Below are 20,576 nucleotides of genomic sequence, written 5' to 3' on the forward strand. Positions count from 1 at the left end.
TGCTACCTATAAAAGTGCAGGTTTAGATTTATTTCAGCCGGCAATATAATTATAAAATTTGGTGAATTGAAAATTATTTCAATCCGCATTGCTATCATTACCAAAATATTTGGAAGCACAAATAAGACCCAGGTCAGGTTTTGTCGCTAAATATGGTATTACAATTGCTAATTCACCAGGCACAAAAATGCCGATTATTATCGTGGTGAAATAAAAGTTATTCTTATTAATTTGGGTACTAAAGATTTTTTGGTAGCAAAAAGGTATGAGAATTTGCACAAGTGATAATATCCAAATATGAGCATATACCTTGGATTGAGAGTGAAACTATACATGGTTATGGTATAGGGATCTCTGTTTTAGTATAATTCTTTAGCTTGATGAACAAATTTAATAACTTAGTTATTTTTTGAAATTTAGGAACTGCAAATATAATGTTTCATCAATAAATCTATTGCATTTGTTGCTTTATTTGAAATATTTAGCTGGCCTGAATTCGGACTATCTAATTCTAATAATTGATTATTTTAATAAATAATCTATTTATTTTTTAAATATAGAAACTGCAAAAATATTGTTTAAAACTATTAGACATCAATAAATCTATTGTATTTGTTACTTTACATGAAATGTTTGGTGGCTGGAATTCCAGCTACCAAATTTATTAATACATTCTAAAAATTTATTATTTTTATGAATATCTTATTTATTTTTCAAACTGCAGAAATAAAGAAAATCAAATTTTATACTAATAATGTATTTAAATAAAAGTAAATTTTTTTTGTATTTAGATATGGTGAAAAAAAAAAATATATATATATATAAAGGACACAGTATTATTGGTTCAATTATCAAGAAGATTTATATTTACTTTGAATGTAGTTTCTTTTATAATGAATTACAACGTATGTATTACAATGAATTACAATGTGGAATTTTTTTTTATCAGTTGAAACAAATTTTTTCATGTATGACTTTATTTCCTTCTTTTTAATAGATGGATTATAAGAATCCATCCATTAAAAATACTACCATTAAAAATAATTTGGAAAGCTTAATGAAGATAACAAGCTAGAAGTTATTGTTGATCTCATGCCTAATTTAAATCTAACTTTCTACAACAATAACATAGTTCATTATAATACACAGATCTATGACCTTAGATGTGGTGCTATCAAATAGAGAGAAATTGATGTCATGAAATTCCTTGATATTCTTCAAAGAATCCTTATGCAACAGCAAAACTGGAAAATTAGTCATGGTTTTTATGCTTTATTTTATTCTATTTTAAGAAAGCACATTTTAAGTCTGTATAAAGTTAATCTGATTGATGTTAATTGGAATAAATTATATATTGTTAAAAATATGGATGAAACAGAAGTTTATTACTTGATTTTTTAATTCATGTTTTATCATTTTTAACATGTGTTTTGATGTGTATGTTTCGAAAACCCAATTAGAACCCTACTAAATTATCATGTGTCAATTGTCACTGAACAAATAATTAACTCAAATAAAAGGAAAAATATATTTGGCAAAGAAAAGAAAAATGTATTCCAAGTTTAAATATTGTTTAAAGAAATTAGGAAATTTAGAAGTTAATTAGACAACAGATTTGTTCCTACTTAACAATAGTTATACATGTTTTGTTGCTTTGCAGTAGAATCTTGGTTATAAACCTTTATTTATTTTTGGTAATTTTAAAAGGAACTCAGGTGGGACACTAATGCAAAGACTTGACTTTGTATTCATGTCTTCTGACAGCTTCAAAAGATGACAGCTTCAGAAGATGGAGAAAAATAGTCCAGGTATGATTATTGCAGAATATAACATTAATATTAATGCGCAAAAAAAAAAAAACACTCACTTTATTTGTTTTTTAATAATAATGATAATTTTATTCTAAATGATGTAACCATTTGGCATTTATCAAGAGTCTGAAATCCAAAACAAGATTGCATAATCAAATGTTATTGGTTATATAATGAAAATGTAATTCCCGAAGTCTTTGTAAAATACAGAATTGTTTGATGGGGAAAGCTGTTATTTGTTTGGCACTCTGAACTTTTGATTGTGGATTAACTGATATGGAGAACAAAAAAGTACAGTCCTGTAGAATCTCTTTCAATTATCAAACGTTTTAATGAACCAACACACACAGACATGTATTTGTTAATAAAAAATAGAATGTTGCCTTCTATTTAGTAAAAGGTAAAACTTGTCAGTTTTTAAATCTGCATTACAACAAAATTTATACAATTTCTGACCAGTTTCAATACACTACTTTTCTAAAACAATTACGTATTTATTTAACAAAGGTAAGTAAAAAAATTAAGCAAAAATTCAATAGGAACAAAATGATTGTTCTAATTTTGAACCACATGACATAATCTCAACCCAACAAAATAGTTAACTGGTTCTCATAGGGCAGGCCACAGAAATGAACAGAATCTTATTATCTGCTTGGTTTACAGAGTCCATTCAGAAGATGAATTTTGAACCAGGTTGGTTTACTTTAAAGTCAGCATATTAAACTTAGAGTAGAGCAAAGTTAAAATTAAAAATCACCTGAATATTTTTATGAATTTGCATTGAGAAGGTATATGTTCTAAATTCAAGCATATTTTATTCTACTAGTATGGTTAACTTATCCAAGCTTGCAGATTTTCAGTAGACCAACTTTTATGAATTAAAAGGTATAGTTGACCTGACTTTTCGATAGGCATCTCAGTCCTGAGTTCGTCCGATTTCTACAGTTTATGATAAGAAACAGGGTCCCAGGCCAGTTCCATAAAAAGAATTACAAAAAACAAAAATATCACAAATTCAACAACTTACAAAGGAATATCACTACATATCCTTGGCACGAATTTTGTAGGAGACTATCCAAATCTTGTATAACGAAAGAAAACCTTTGCCCAGTTACATTTCTACAAATAATCTTACATTTCTTTTGAATTTTTTTTTTTTTTTTACGAAAATTGGTAAAAAAAAAACTATTACTTGGTGCAAGGAAGTATCGCCTGTCTTGTTCATAGACTAGTTCGTCAAATAACCGTGTTTTGTGAGTGCTTGTATGTTACAATTGTTTTAATATTATATTATCCTTGTGAATTCTTTCCGTTGAGGATTTAGTGATGAGTGACAAACTAAAGGAACTTAAAGAAAGATCGCAGAAAAGGAAAAAGTTATTAGCACAAACAGTAAGTTTTTTGAGGTTATGAGATTTATTTTTCAACAGATTGTTTATATTAAACTGTTTAGATAGATAACATGTACGTGATGATTAAATAACGCCCATATTTTTGATATTTTAAGATATTAAATATTTAAAATTAAGAGAACAGTTTTTTTTCTAGTTTGCAGAAATTTTGATAAACGTGAATCTTTTCTATTATGATAATCACTTTTTGTGTATTTATTTATGTTTTGCATTTCTATCTTTAATGTTTGAGGTAGAAGTTATAGTTATCTGAATTACATGGCTTATGTAGTACAAAAAACTCGGTTTACGTAAAAAATACGGTTTACATAAAACTGTAATAACGTTAATTGTCAATTTTATGCTCTGGAAGAAATGCATTTAACATTAATTATATTATCAATGTAGTGACTGACAGTTATGCAGGGTGCCATAATTACAAATAAATAAAGGTCTGTAAATACAGTGGTGACAGATTGGAAGTCTAAATACATTATGCCACGAGTCAAATTACTAATATTTCTGCTGTAAGCAAGCAGAAAGTTTTTTACAAACTAAAATCTTATTTTTCACTAATATTCAGAGATTGATGTCAAATATTTTGAAGGTCTATAATATTGTAATGTTACTCTAAATTTGTTCTTGACATACTATTGTACATATATTTTCATTCCTGTTTCGTTTTTTGTTTGGGAGAATTCTCTTATGTATGCAGAACATCTTTTCTAAGATGTTTTCATCAATTCACATCTTATTTGATTTGTCATTTTTTGTTTTTTCTTTTTAACAATTGCAAACTTTGAAATGCCAGGCGAAAACTATGCAATGTAAACTTTGATGGGTATTTTTTTTTGGTGATTGATTATACTAATTTAATACAGCATTGGTATTATTAATTCTTCTTATTTAATAAAATAAATTTTTAAAATAAGTATAAAATTGTTTTCAATAGATTTTATAAATGTGTTATAATCATTCTAAGTACGGAATTGTTAACATAAATTACATTTTGGTAATATTTAGAGAGAAAAAAACTTATTTTAGGTTTTGGTAGTTATATGCCTGGGCAATTGATACGTGTATATTTTACACATTAGTGTTGCGCTGTTGTATCTTACCTGCTTTTACGTCAGATAGAAAGTGAAAAAAACATAGAATTTCTTTAACATAGAAAACATGAAAAGTTTACCCATTGTTGACAAGGCTGCTAAATCTTTTTAGAATCAATGAAAAAAAAAATGATTCACCCAGTAAGGAGTAAGCCTATATTCATTTATTGTTTTCTTTATGTTGTATTCTTTCTTAGGATGGAGGCACATTTAAAGCATTGAAAGTTAAGAGGCATCAGTTAAGTTGATTTTTTCTGAAAATGATAGTAAATTTTAAAGTCAGTCTCTATGGTTAATGAGTGTAGGTACCACATGTAAGTCAGATGTGCAATTCATTTCAGTGGCTTGGCATTTGGATATGATTGTATTTGGCTGTGTATAGAACTATATAGTAAACTGCATCAGTCTTCTTATTTTCCCTAATAAGCCTGGCATGTAATCAGTGTTATTTTTAGAATGGCCACCCCTTTTTTCATGTAAAATTTCCTCTAAAACCATTATGATTATGGCTCTTAATATTCTTCATGTGTACTTATCCAGATAAAATATGGTGAACCTGCAGTTAAAAAAACAATAGCTTGACTGAGTACTATTGTGATGACCATTTAAATTACTGTTAAAAAGTTTTTTTTTTGTACAATATATAAAAAAAATGGAGAGAGATGCTTGTTTACAGATTTATTAATGAGTCAGATTTAATCACAATTAATTCATGCGCAATTTATTTAACAGTAATAGAGGAGAAATGACAAAAAATAAGGCCCATGAAGTCTTTTATATATCAAACTGTGGTGAATGCATTAATTAAAAAAGAAGATCAGAAGTCATTATAAAGGCCCTTGTTTTTTACGAGTACTAAACTATTTATCTGTCTTGCTGCGCTAGTTTACCTCATTACCCTTTTCCTTTTTATCTGTAGAATTGTGCAGTATCATACCACCACTTCAATAAATAATTTTTCATGTAACGTCTCTTTACATTTTAACATGTCCAGTAACATATTATATTATCATCCCTTGTAAATAATTATTTACATAATGTTTTATTACATTCTGCAAATTTATTATTCACATAACCACTAATTATTGTTTATAATTTATATTATGGTTTTGTCAAAAAATTGTTATTAAATTCATTTATCACAAATTTATAAAAGTTAAAATACTCGATCTAAAGTTAAAACATTTAGAACTATGTAAACATTTCTATTGTTTTGAACACTTTGTTTTCTGTTTGAGTGCAGTTAATCATTCAAATTTTGGTATAATTACACAAACAAGTGTAAACTTTATGAAATAAAAGCAAATTTATGAACAGATAAAATAATAAATTGATAACATAACATGCTCATATCAAAATTGTGTACTGAATGATCAGATGACTTTCTTAATTTTACTTTTTGGTAATCTTTTTCCCATTTTCTTGCTAATAAAAGAAATGTGTTGTTAGTCACTTTTGGTCCCATTAGAGGATTCACTTGTGATAGGTAAACAATTAACCAAAATGAATAACTTGTAACTGCTGTCAACATTAATACCAGTTGCACTAATCCTTTATTTGGACCTCTTGGAACAAGTAGAGGACAAATTAGTCCAACAACAACCCAGAATCCTGTGTAACATGAAAACCATACAGGATCTATTATACATTTTCTAGAGTTACCCATCTATCTAGTGTAATTACACTTCACCTTTGTTTAATAAAAATTAAATTTTTTCCTCAGTTGTAGAATGTTGAGTTTTTTATGGTATATGTGATTTTATATAATTAATATATATCAGCTGATTTTAATCTCCTATATTGTTATTGGGAAATTTTCTTTTTTACCAATAAAATACCTTATTTCATTTACTTATAAGATATTTAAAGTAAAAAGACATTCCACAGGTATAAAAATCTGATAATTTTTTATTAAATAAGTACAGTATAAGCTATAATTAATTGAGATTATCATAAAGTTGGATGGAATTTAAAAAAATAATGAGGAGGAAGAAGAAATTTAAACTATTATATTTTTGTATGTATTGAATTTTTTGCCCAAGTAATGCCTTTACACAATCGATTTGGTATATATACATTTCAATTTGTGGCCCTGCAAATGATGCAAACCATCTACTAAATTCTGTTGAACATTTTTTCTGTTTTCTACTTTTCTAATGATTTAAAATTGTTGCTTTAATCAAGGACTATAATATTTATAAAATAGCCTGCTCATGTACATGGAAATTTTTCCACAGAGAGGTGCACATTGTGTTGAAAATATTGTTTGCATTTTTTATTTCTTCCAAATTGATTTTTTGAGGAAATCATTGTTTTATATTGATTGTTTGGTAAAAAATTATACATTTACTAGTGAGAAGTAACTTTATTGAATCATAACATAGTTTTATTTTTTTTTATTTCTTGAATGGTTTAATATGCTTTATAATTTCTATAGTATGTATCTTTAGTAATGTCTATTCTAGTCCTTGTAAACCTTTTGCTTTAACCCTTGAGTGGTAACATATTTTGCATTTTGTGAGTAACATGCATCTGTGAGATGTGTACATAGCAAAAATTGATTTTAAGAGTGAATTATTAAATAAAACTTTAAATAAATTAAATTTGTTTTATTAGAATTATTACAAAAAATATTTACAACCATTTATAAGGAAGAAAAAATATAAATTATAAAAAAAAAGTTTTAAATTAAAATCAGAATCCATAAACCAAAACTACTTTATCACACGTTGAGGACAAGAATTACACCCTTTTTTAAACACTTCAGACATATGCATTTTCACATTTTATACATTTGTATGCTGTTAGCCCCTTCTTTTTTGATAAGGACAATATGTGCATATTTTTCTCTTAGGAAGCTTATCACAGATTTCCTGAAAATTGCTGCCAATTTCTTTAGGCTCTTCAAGAATACTTTTTACAATTTTTTTAAGGTCATCAAGAAGGTTTGGAATTGACAAACGACATTGCACCTGTTTTTTTATTAAAATATTTGCTAATAAATTTATAAAATCAAATTGACTTCCCAAAGGCGTCTCACTAGCATACATGATGCCAGAATTTACAAGACTTAACTGCAATCATGTTGTAAAATATTGTCAGGGGCCACCATCTCGATCATGAATAATTGGCAATATTCACCCTATTAGATGAATAATTGGCAATAATTTTGTCTAAATTATCCACTCCTGATTTTGTTGAATTATAAAAACTTATTAATTTGGAATTGTGCATTGAAGATATCAAATTGACTTTACTTTGTTTAGGTACATATGATAAAAGTGGCACATCTTTACAAAAACCATATAAACTTGATCAATTCATCTCTTTTTCTTAGGTAGAAATTCAGGTGGGATCTCTTTTGTTATTTTGCAAAGTGTAAACATAAGTAAATTGATTTTTTTAAATTCATTTAACTATTTCCAATGATGAAAACCAATTGTCAGCAGTGACATTACACCTGGAGTCTGCAATAGGTTTCCTTAGCCAAATAATGCTTTGTGATGGATTACTTCATTTTTGTTCTTCACTTGACAGTGTAAATTTGTTTTTCCCCCAAGTACATATATGCATTATACAAATAGGAAGTATGTGCATCTGTCAAGCTCATTATTTTGAGTCTGCACTTTGCTGGTTTATTTGGCATATAAATTCGGAAAGGAAACCTCTCTCTAAAACTTATCAACATTTCATCTATACAGGCAGGGTTCCCAATTTCAAATGAATTTTAACAGTTTTTTATGAACTGTGAGAATAATAATGAAATTGCTGCACTAGGATCACATATCATACGTTCCTTCCTAGTTGTGGCATTGTCAAACCTCAGCGCCAATAATAGAGTTTGGCTTCTTTTCAAAAGACATGACATCTCAAAAAATAGGTTGTCCAATTGGTTTCATTGAAAATAATGATGCAAGATCCTTTCTTCCTGATTATAATAGCACAGAACATCATGAGCCCAATCAGACTTTCAATTTTAATGACATCAGTGTCTTTGTAATTTGGGGAGTTTTGGTTCATAGGTTTTTTTCTCATTGCTTTCAGTTTTTGGTTAGTGCTAACTATTAATTGTATAATCATCTCGTCAAACAAAAGGCACCATACATCTAAAACATTAGGATTTTTGCCAAGTGATTTCGCATATGATCGCAAGTAGGAAGTTTAATCTTCATAATTTTTTTTGGCTGGAGTCTTTGTAAACTTTGCCTTAGTTGAACATCAAGTAAAAGAATTTTTTTCCCAAAAAAGTACATTGGTTCACTTCCACAACTTTTTGAATAATCACCAGAGGGGTCAGAAACCATATCTTCCACTAAATTTCCATTGACACTTTCATTTGCCTCATCCTCAATGTCTTACTTGTCAAATTCGGACTCACTGTCATGTTCTGAATGTTCTATTTCATCCTCAGCATTGTAGGAATCATCTGAATCAAATTCTTCATCACTCTGATCTACCTCTTCTTCAGAAAGAGCAACCATTGGCATTATTTTCTTTGTTCTAGCCGAAAATATGCCTGCCGTGCTGAAAAAAAATTGATCTATACCGAATTGAGATTTATGTATTTGCATTAAATTATGTTTAAAAATAAAAAAATTAGCAAAATAGATTTAAATATATTTTGCAATTTTTTTTTTTTGCAAGCAATATAATGAACAAAGAAAGACAAAAGAGTAAAATTATGCAATCAATAAAGTAATCAGCAAAACATTTTTATGCTGGATTCTGTAGTATTTAGGAGAGTAAATAAAAATACTTAACAAAAAAATATTATATGAAATAAACTAAATATTATATGAAAGTAAACTGAGGAAACCAAATGTAAAAATCCGTAGCAAAAAAATAATTGTAAAACATATCATAGTAGGTAAGATATGTACCTCATGTGTAGTAAAAAAGTTTCAGGTAATATATATCTGTAAGATGGGCACAAATATTACTTTAAGATGGGCATAAATATCACTTTAAGTTACAGGCTTCTCTCAGACAACATATTGTATAATTAAGTCCCTTTTGAAATCACACCCCATAACTGTTAAAACTTCATAAACATTATTTACAATGTTTAATCTGAGCATACACTGAAGGTTTCATTTAATAAGTAGCGCTAAATTATAAAATGCGGAGAATTATCAAACCTAAGTGTCTGTCTGATGTGTGTTACCAGTTAGTATGAGTTAAACTAACCATACCCACTGTAGTGTATTCTATACCAACATTGCCTTACCCAGGCTTCTATATTGTAATATTGGCCTTAAAGCCTCCTCATTTTGATTTTAATCCACCCACTTAATTTTTAGAATTCTTCTATATTTCAAAAACTTTTGATACTTTATTATTTTTTGTTGTTTATGCTTCACTGACATTAGTGTTTACTGCATATAACATTTACAAATAAATCTGCTCAGTACTAATAAATTTCAACAAAGGTTTTCTTTCCTAATCCTAAACTGTATATAATATCTTCCTTCAATTATTCATCCCTGATATTTTTAATGTCTATAACATAATTGTTCAGCTTATGTTAATACATGTTATTTTCCTTTCTATCAATCTCATTATCTTTGGGTTTGATAATTTTCAATGTGTAAAATATGGTCAACAGTTGTGGTACAGATTAATCATGTACATAATTTAAGGAGACTTCGTAACACTAATCTGAAATAGATTTGAGATAAACCCTGAATTATAATTTGGCCCAGTAGTAAATATTTTGGTAGGCAGTGGTGAGTACTCTTTATCTGGCAACAACAGGGTCAGTTGATAAAGTCTACTTCTGCCATATGAAGTTTCACAGAGAATCTCTGCACAGAGTACTATTATTGTTTAGAGTATGAATATATTTTCTGCTCTGGATGTATTACTTTTGCTAAATATTCACTGCTCATTAGTCTATATTTGCACCTTGAAGCTTTTGCATTTAACTTCTGAGCTAAATTCCTATAAGAAAACTGATAATAATAATCTGGTGCTACAAGAGTTTGAACTTCATTGCCAAGTGAATCCTGTTGTAGTAAGTTATGTATATGGGTTTAAACGGAATGATTCCATTGATGTTCTTTTAAGGTTGGTCAGAGTTAAAATGTTGAGTCAGCTTCACCATTGAGTTTATTGTCATATTACTCACTGCATTTTAACATCTCAGATTAATTCCACTGTATTTTGGTATACTGTTACTCAGTAGTTACTTTTGAAATCATTCACTACACATCCAATAATTGTTGAGATTTTTGCATGTGGAAGTTTCTGCTGGGTGCTTAGCTGCAAAGAAATTCCATACAACAATAAATCTGTTGTAGCCTCTATTGAGGCTTGCTTCATTACAATGAAGTGGATCACATTAACTTGTTTAGATCAAATCGATCTCTTTTAGGTATTTTATGATTTATGACAGTTGAATTTTTGGGGGGAGGAGTGGGAAAAACACTTTCATGTTATCATCGCCCAGTCATGTCACTGGTGATGCTCTAAATTTGCGCTATTGATTTGCTGCATAATAGATGTAATTTTCTTCCAGATTGTTTATGTTGCATTTTGTCAGATATCTAAACTAACCTACAGATTAGTAGTATTTTAGGTGAGATGAAGTTTTAAAATACTTTTTTAATTTTCTGAAATGTATTAGATGTTTGTCTGAACTTGTGTACATTATTTGATGGGAGCTCTTTATGTTCCTACCTACATTAAATTTCAGTTTTCATGTGTTATGTGCATACATGCATATTGTATAATAAATATATTCAAAATTTACTTTTATTTCATGTATGTTTTTTTTATTTTTGTGAATGTGGTTTCTTCATATTATTACTTTCCTGATTAATAATGACCTTTTACATCCATCTGTTTATAGACTTTGTGTAAACATCATTATTTTTTTATTTTTGCGATATGCCATCATTTGCATTTTTTGTTTGTTTCACCTTTTTGAAAAAGGTTTTGTGAATATTATTAGTAGTTATGGCATTCTGGTAGTCATAACATTTTTTATTTTTAGAAAAAACTGATGGCTTCCCTTTAAAATAAAGAAACTACTTTCTACTGTAAGTAGTTATTTGATGCATTTAAGTATAGTTGCATAATGATATATTATGAAATCTCACCATCTACATATTTTGAGAGAAAACCTCAAAAACTTAAAACTCAGAAACACCCCAACAACTACACTAAAGGAAAATTGCAACTAGACCATGTCTTCTTAAACAAATACCACCGCAAGATCTACAATATAAAAGTTCTCTGAGTAGACACAGGCTCGGATATCTGTGTAATCAAAACTAAAATTAAATTTACTCCCCAAAGAAAGCAACAAAACTAAGCCCCTAAAACTAAAATAAAAATTTACCCTTACTCAACTAATAAAGAATGAAAATGACCAAAAAACAACTGAAAAAATAAAAATCACAGATAAACACAAAGATCTAGTCAACAAACTTAAACAAATCGCAGAAGAATTAGCCCCAATAAAATCCTGCGAAAAACATCAATGTGGAGAAAAGACATCAAGCATGGCTACTTTACCAATCTCAAAAATTAGAAACATCCTTCCAAAATCTAGTAAAACAAAGAAATGAAACCACACAAACCCTAAAGAGAATAAGAAGGCAACACCATAAAGACATACATAGAGGAAGAATTCAATAAAACCCAGTCAGGTGATGCTACAAAACCTTAAAAAAATCAGCTCCAAAAATATGAACCCCCTAACCCTACTAATAAAGAATGAAAACAATAAACTGGTCCATAACAATAAAGACAATGCAGAAATCCTTGCTAAATTGCAAAAAACCAACAGAACTCCAAAACACCACCACCACCAGAAAATATCAACTCTCCCACAATAAAAGAAGTTTATCAAGCACTGGTTGAGATGAAGAATTACAAAGCATCATGAAATCAAACTTTTGTAGAGATCTGGAAACGTGCAGGAAGATCAGCAAGAATTGCCCATCATCAATAGCTTGTCAACATAATAACAAACAACCCAAACCAAAAAAAATCTTGATCCAAGTAATAAGAAACAAACTAGCTAAAGCTCAAAAATTAACATGGTACACTTAAAATAAAAAATGCCTATCAATAAACGCAAAAATAAGACATTACATACAATTATAAAATCAGAACCTACTTATGCAGCAGAAACACTTTTCCACCTGAACAATCAATCAAAGACAGACAGACTCAAAAAAAATTGAAAGAAGAATTGGAAGAACCTGCATCAATAAGAAGTACCAGAAAGACCGGCAGTGGTGGATTATGCCCAACAAAGTCGTGTTCAAAAAGTTAGAACATATCACTGATACCATGCGTAAGAGGAGTCTAGGATTCTTTGGATATATCATGAGGATGCAAGATTCAAGACTTTTGAAACAACTAGTACCATACAATCTTGACTCGAAAAATACCAAGACAGGATGCAGATGGATCAGAGAAATAATAAAGGATCTGAAGGAAATTGGCTTTACACCAGAAGACACCACAGATAAGATAAAGTTAAACAAAAAACTCAATGCCCAAACAGTCCCATCAGACTTGGATTGACTAAAGTGATCCTATGTGGTCATAAAAGATAATAATAATAATAATGTTGTATGCTGCATAATAAAATATACTCTTTTGTTTTTATATACTGCAATTTACCTTCTCTGAAACTATTTTAATTAAATCATTTCATGTTCAGTTAGTTTTCTTTAGCAGGCACCAAAGTTGATGTTTTAGATATTATTTTGTAAAGTATATATATTTAAGGGGTAAGAAAACATGAAGGCCTGTTTTTCTGCATAATTTTTTTAAGTTAGAACAGTTAGAATATTGTAATACTTATATTTTTGTTAATTTATGTGGTTAAGGGTGGGTTGAGGCCCATGGGTAGCAAGGAGGCCTGAACTTCCTTTTATTCTTTGGCATTTTAATTTTTTCCTTAAGGTAATATATTTTGAATAACACACTATTACAATTTTTTTTTAAATAATCAGGAGTCCAAGGTGGAGTGTGGAGGTTTACATGAATGGTGGGGTTCTAGTTATATATGCTTCTTGTCCTATATATTAAAATTTCAAAGTTTGGTGGATGTGTGATAAATGATTTTCTTGTAGACAGATTATTTTTTATATCTGCATTATTAATTACCATGGAAGGATATCCAAGGGATAAATCTGGGAGTATTCATAGAGATTAAATTATCAATATACAGCATACAACACTCAAAATGGAAGAAGCTTTAAAACAATCTAACAATTTTCCATATCACCCCTGAGGTTATTCTAGGCAGACAATATCTAGATGTTAGTGAATCACGCTCCCTCTTGATTTCTAGAGGGATAGAACCATTTAACAATTTTCTTCAACATAATAGCTATTTCTAACTTGGTTTTTATAACAAAACTTTAATAATGCATTATATTTAATAGATACATTGTTAGCATGTGTTGGTTTTACAGTTTATTTGCTACATAAGATAGTTTCTATTTAAGTTCCTAATCCTATTAAGTTATATTGTTACTCAAATTTTATTTTACTTAGTATTAAGAATATTAGGCTTAATGCTAAAAGTATTATTTTATTCTTGCAATTTATAGATACTTGTTAGTAATCATGTTTTGCATAAATAAATTACTGTGTACTGGTTGTTGAAATAATACAACATATAATTCAGTTTTGGTTTATTGTAGGTAATAGTAGTAAAAAGGAAAAACTTAACTGACCCTGAATACATTTTCATTTATAAAATGTTCAATTAATAATAAAGATTAGTTAATCCATTGTACTGTACACTTAAGCCAAAACTACAGTAAAATTAGTTTAAATTTCTACTCATGTTGGAATAACTTTTCTATGAGATTTTGTCAGGGCAAACTCATTTATGATATCTTCATTCAAAATGCTTTTTGTTGTATTTGATTCAACATAGTATAGCAATAGATTCAATTTTTTCTCAGAAGAAATGTTCTTAGCCTTTAACTCTCTTGAGACAAGAAAAACTGCATTCTCTGGTACAATTCATGGCAGCTATCCACAGACTTATCCCTAATGCGATGTTGAAATTCAGGTTAACATCTTCTAAGGAATTAAATCTTAGAAATTTTGAAATTCATTGCAATGATTTCTCTGATGGATGCTCTATTTCTGCTTTGCAATGCTTTTATAAATGAATGCACTCTTCAATGAAATCAGAATCCAGATCATTTGTGTGTGTAGAAGTATTGCTTCACATTTGTCTTGTTTTCAAATAATTGGGTGAAGAAGAAGAATCTGTCTTAAAATTCATTATAGGCAATTCATCTTTTCTTGGATTTAATATGAAAGTGTCAGTGATGAATAAAAACATGTTTATTCTAAGATTGTTTCTTTATTTTATTTATTTAACCAGCAAATACATCGAGTTAAATTTAAGTATACAAAGATATACAAAACAAACTCTCAGCCTATAGAGGTAATCTGAGTTACCTGTACATAGTTCTGGTATGTTATAGCTAAATAACAATCAATAGTTAAAGTAATCTTATTATTAAATTCACCTTTTCCCCTTTATCACCTACAATTAATTTATATATGTGTATATAATTAATTACAATTTAACAATTTTAAAATTTTCATATTTGTAACACTTGAATTATAAATTTATTATGTTCTTAGTCCTTATCACTTTGGTTTTAATACTTTTTACTGACGAGTTGATATTTTTCATCCCAATAAGCAGTTTGGTTGAAATATTTCACAGCAATGTACTCGTTATTTCTTGTAGATAAAGTCTTATTGATTCTTGGTATTATTATGCTTTTATTTCTCGTTTTGCTGTTTGATTGTAGAAATTTATTTCTTAAATCATTGTAATTATGAATAACTGATTCAATTACTTCCAATGGTGTAACATTTGTTTCTCCACTTCCATCTTCATCAAGCTAACTTTCCTTTTCTGTTGTCTGTTACTGCCCTTTTCATAGTGGTATTTTTTTGTTAAAGCCATTACCAGTGTCTCAAGTATTCAAAGTTGTTTCTCTGTTCACTGAAATATTCTTCAAGAGAACCATACAAATCTCACCATAACACATCTACAGATTCACTTTGAATAGCTTTCATTGTTTTGTAAATCCTGTGAAACATATTGCTCCAAAAACACACCATAAACGCTGTTTCAGATCGTTGAAGAACTCCTATCAGACTTCAAAGCTACTTGCTTTTTCTGCTGTGCAATTTCGTATATGTGTCAATGCAGTGTGAATTTCTTCCCAAAATTCTCCCAGGCTTTGATAAGCAACATCTCTTGCTGACTATTGAGTAGGATACACTTTCTTTACTGTCTTGATATGATACATTTCCAACATAATCCTCATTTAGCACTTCCATTTTTTGGTAGAATTTGTAAAAAAATACAAAACTTCTTATAGCAGCATAAAATTGTGCACACTTCTGCAGTGGAAGTCCTAAAGTTTTAAGCAATAACCGGGTATTAACAGCTACGTTCATTGCCCAGTGGAAGTAGGTAGCTATGAAAAGATGCCATACCTGACGGAATTCGAACCTGGGACCTTCGTACGGAATGCCGAGACGCTTACGGAATGTACCGCACATACGATTTTTCTACCATTTTTGCCTGTAGACCATTGTACACCCTAGCCATGTTTGAGGCATGGTTGCATGATCCACTGTAAACTTTTTTATTTTTACATCTTCCAGCTCATGTGTAGCACTTATAAAAATTTGTTCAGCTTTATGACCAGCTGAGCGATAAAAGTAAGGAAACGTTTGCAGGGAATAAAATCGTCTAAAACATATCACAGTTAGTACTAAGTTGGTGTAAATGTGATATACATCTGGGTAGAGTCTATGATAGGAAAAAAAATATTTAGATTGTTTCAGTAATTCACAAATAAACGTTTCTCACATTTTGAGCATTAAATCAAGTGACCTCATCGCATATCTTGGATGAGAGGATATTACTGCTACCACAATTTCCGTATTTATGTATGTGTTTTGCTTAAGGGATTAAACTCAGTTAACAGCTCCAATGCCATCAAAAAATGTTAGTCCCTATTTGAACAAAAAAAATTCACCTCAATGCGAGAACTTTTGATTTTAAGGCTTTAATGGCCGCAATGACTAGTTGAAAAATTTCTCCAGTAGTGGGTTTCCTTGTCTAATCATAGTGTAAGCATTTTATCAGCACTGTATATTAATATCAGATTTAACAGTTGTGCTCATGTTATTAGGCTTACTTCTACGTCACTATCAACAGATTCAGTTAAAAATGCAGCTGTTTTTGAACAGCTAGGCCTAGCGACAGCAATTGAATCATAAACATCAGGATTTACACTTTTCACTTCATCTTTTTCTTCGATTGGCAAAATAACACTTTTGAAGTTTTGGCATTTGTTTAAGGACACAGTTATTATTGTACTTTCAGTTTGAATGGTTTTTTTGTATTCTACATAAAGTCTTGTCCTACCGCCACTCTTGCTAGTTTTAAAAATAACTGTATTTTAATGTAATATTACAAACAGACTCTAGATACATTGTAGCAAATAGGTAAGTATCACGACACGACACAACTGTAATATTGATTACCATTTTCAGACGCCATATTTATAGAAACAAAGAATAATGAAAGACGGTGGGTTACTGACGAACTGCTCATGCTTGGTTGCAGTGTTGCCAGCTTAAACTATATGAAAAGTCGAATCGGCCGTTCCGTTCATTTTATCGAAAAAACCATGTTTATTGTTTTCCGCGCTCCAAATAGGGCCTAGAGCGTATTCATACATACAGCCCGTGCTGTAAGATGGAATCAGACGTATTGTCAAGCAACTTGGTTTTTCACATATATAACACAATTATGCTATTTAAAATTCATAATTCTTCCATTTAAAATTGTTTACAGGCAGTTTGAAGGTCGTACGCTATATGAATGTACAGTACAGATTTGAAAATCTTACTTTCCGTTAGAAAAAAAAATCACATCAGTTATTTTTTTTTTTTTTTAATTTTCCTCCTTTTGAGATGATAAAAAATGTCCACCTTTCGAAATTTTCAGCGTTATGTTGCAGCCTGCTCAGCCTATTTAGAAATCCGATCCTGGACGTATACCCCTGAACTAATAATAGGTAAGAAGGGATCAGTAATAAGGAAAATGAGTGGGTATTGAGAAAACATCGTCTACTCATTAGGACAGGTGTATGTATTGTCTTTTCCGTTCTCTTTTTAATATTTGTCAGATTCTTCCATTTTGATTGGATGATTGTAGTTTTGGGTGGATAGTGTTACATTAATTACCAAAATTTGGAATTTCTTATATAAATTTTGTTGTCTTAATATAAATTCTGAGTTTATTATTTGTTGTACTGTAATTTAGTGTTGCTATAATATGGGTTACAAATTTCAGTTTGGAGTTTCTAATGTAGCTGAATTGAGACAAGCATTGGGCACCGCTGTTGAAAGTCCAGCAAAAAAGATTATAAAGACTGAAACTCTGCAGATTGAACCATCAAATGATAAAGCTAAATTAAAAGAAGAAGTCACTACTGATGAACTTGTTTATAAAGATTCATCCACGTTTTTAAAGGTATGTTGGTTTATTTATTCTGTGAGGGTTGTCCAAAACATGCACAGTTCATCAGGATTCAAAGAAAATTTATTTGCACACCAAATCAAATTTACAGTCTTTCAATATAATTTGCCCATTATGTAATGCATGCTCATCAATAGTCTGACAGTTTTTGGTTCCTGTTAGAAGACAATCTTTATTGAGATATTGAATCTTCTGGGTCACAGCAGCTGAAACTCTTTCATACTACTAAAATAAATTCCTTAAAGCGGTTCTTTCAGCTTGGGAAAGAGATCAAAGTCCGGCAGACTCAGATCAGGGTCACATGCTGGTTGGAAGTGTTGCCCAAGCATAATCGAAAAAAATATCAACGACAGGACTTGCAATATGTGGGCACACACTGTCATGTCTGGATGCAGTTTTCAAACTGCAAAAACCTTTCGATTGAAGTTTCTGAAGTAAGTAGCAGTCACATGAACACCAGTTTGCATTCAGTCTTAGCTATGTAACATACACCCTCCTTATGATAAGCAAAAATCACCATTTACTTCACTTTTGACTTCATATGATAACATTTCTTTGATCTCTGAAATTGTTGACTCTTCCAAACACTGCTTTTTGACTTCAATTCAGATTCAAAATTATGTACCCATATTTCATCAGTAGCAGTTATTCGATTCAAGAATTGCTCATCTTCCCTTTCCTAATATGTAAGCAGTTGTCATGCAATTTGAGACATGTCGCTGCATTTTTCTGCTTATTCAGTTGGTGTGATACACCCTGCTACATTTTTTTTTACAAATGTTTCGTTAAAAAGTGGTACACAGTTTTATGTATTCGGTTTCATTTTCGATCTCTCTTGCCATTATGCGAGTGTTTTCGTCAATCACCGTGACAACAGTTACAGTGCTTTTGTTCTGTATAATAGAAGATGATCTGCCAGAGCTTGGCTCATCTGCTATTCTCCTGCCCTCCCTGATTCTTTTATGTCAATGCTGTATGGTGCTGTGATCTACATTTTCATCATCACTCACATCCCGTAATGATTGACAAATTATTATTGGCATAGAATTGCCTTTGAAGTTTTGATTTTGATATATCTGCATAGAAGCTTGAATTTTATTATGTGACCCAAGCTCATTTCTGCCTCCTCTTCAATCTACATGGATATTGTTACACGCCGAAACTCTGAATGACTTGTATGATCTACTTTGTGACACTTCAAGCTAGACATTGGTGGTTGCTGAGAGAGGTTCCGTGTCTTTGATTTTGCGAACATGGGCATAGTGCTTTATTTTTGGAACAACCCTCGTAATAAATTTAGTTATATAATACCAGTAAGTGAGGTTGTATTTCCTTCTTATATCTATTTTCTATTTTATTTTTATGAACTAAATATTTTTAGAATGTGTTATAAAAACAGAAAATTTGAACTATTTCTTGATCTTCAAACATTAAATGTTATATTTGTTTTAATAATGTACTTTGATTAAGAGGTACTTTGCCTTCATATCAATTGTTGCAATTTTGAATATTTAAACTGCAGTAACTCAGAATTAATCACAGTAAATAACTTCTAAAAATGTATTTATTGCATTTAGCCTTAAAAATTCCAGATACAATGGGATCAAATGATGTAGTTAGTACATAATTGTTCATCACTATTAGATTGAATGAAATTTAAATGATTTGGAGAGTTCAGATCCCTGCAAATTCTAGAATATACTTGGAATTCCAGAACCTGGATTTATTAATCCTTTACTGCTGTGTCATTCTAGCATGTGATAGATAGTTAACAATAATGAATGAAAAGAATTGATTTGAGATTAGAGATTTATAATTCTATTTAGAGAACATCCATCTTAGAATAAGCCTATAAGCTTGAAGTGCATTGCAGATTTCAGCAGTGGAGTATGCAGGTTTTTTATGATAGTATAGGCTTAGGATATATCAAAATAGCGTTTACCTAATTGATATCCTGGACAATTTTTAAAAAAATAATTAACTCATACAGCACAGATCAATACATTCAGATCAGACAAACTGGGTATTAGTTTTTATTTACATTTATAACAATGACTTATTAATTACAATATCTGTTTTAATGTAAATTTATTTTTCAATATTAATTATTGTTACAGTATTTTCATGATTTCAATAATACTTTCTTTTTTTTTATATTTTCAGTATTATTAAATTATAATTTGTTAATGATAATGTTAATAAAATTATTCCGGTTTATATCATATCAATTATTTAATTTTATGTGGTAAGAAATGAATACTGGTTTTTTAATCTTAGTGACCTGCTTCAAGAATTTTTGCCATAACTTGGTTATTTATGAACAGATTTTAATAAAGTGTCAATTTCTTTGTCTTAAAATGCTTAACATTTTTTGTGAACATGACATTAAAATAAACCAGCGGTTGCAAATATGTTAGCAATTAAAAAACTTATATGGGCTGCCATTTTAAAATTGATTGTGTGAGAGGATCAGGTTTATTATTTTTACACAGGTAAACCTCTAGGTACCCTAACACTATACAAATTACAGCTCTATACAATTAACCATTCCTGAGAAATAAAGTTTTGTGTTAAAAATAAGAAATGGTGGATAGTCTGTAAACTAATTATGTCTCTAAATATGTTGATAGAAAGTTTTTTTCTTATTTCAGTATAGGGGACCATCCCTGAATTCTTGAAACTGTTTTTATAAAACACACTAAAC

General features: G+C 29.7%; 2 protein-coding genes across 2 annotated transcripts in view; one reads left to right on the forward strand and one right to left on the reverse strand.

The window, feature by feature from the left end:
- Nucleotides 1–2,555: 2,555 nt before the first annotated feature.
- The window catches only part of Mettl14 (methyltransferase like 14), a 35,834-nt gene continuing 17,813 nt past the window's right edge, over nt 2,556–20,576 (forward strand). The window contains exons 1-2 of the mRNA XM_075377971.1: nt 2,556–3,203; nt 17,687–17,866. Coding sequence (XP_075234086.1) covers nt 3,138–3,203; nt 17,687–17,866 — 246 coding nt within the window. The 5' untranslated portion in view covers nt 2,556–3,137. The remainder of the gene's footprint in view (nt 3,204–17,686; nt 17,867–20,576) is intronic.
- Nucleotides 3,562–8,792, reverse strand: LOC142318529 (V-type proton ATPase subunit e-like). Its single transcript, XM_075355091.1, has 3 exons — nt 8,690–8,792; nt 5,655–5,922; nt 3,562–3,568 (listed from the first exon to the last, which is right to left on the reverse strand). The coding sequence occupies exons 1-3, from the start codon at nt 8,790–8,792 to the stop codon at nt 3,562–3,564; spliced, it is 378 nt and encodes a 125-aa protein (XP_075211206.1).

This window comes from Lycorma delicatula, chromosome 1, assembly GCF_047948215.1.
Source record: "Lycorma delicatula isolate Av1 chromosome 1, ASM4794821v1, whole genome shotgun sequence".
Lineage (NCBI taxonomy): Eukaryota > Metazoa > Arthropoda > Insecta > Hemiptera > Fulgoridae > Lycorma > Lycorma delicatula.

Bases quoted from the DNA above. Each gene is read 5' to 3' on its own strand.
- LOC142318529 (XM_075355091.1), bottom strand. From the start codon at position 8,792: ATGGTTGCTCTTTCTGAAGAAGAGGTAGATCAGAGTGATGAAGAATTT. The intron at 5,923-8,689 runs GTGAGTCCGAAT...CATGTTACACAG, and splicing joins AGAACATTCAGAACATGACA to GATTCTGGGTTGTTGTTGGA.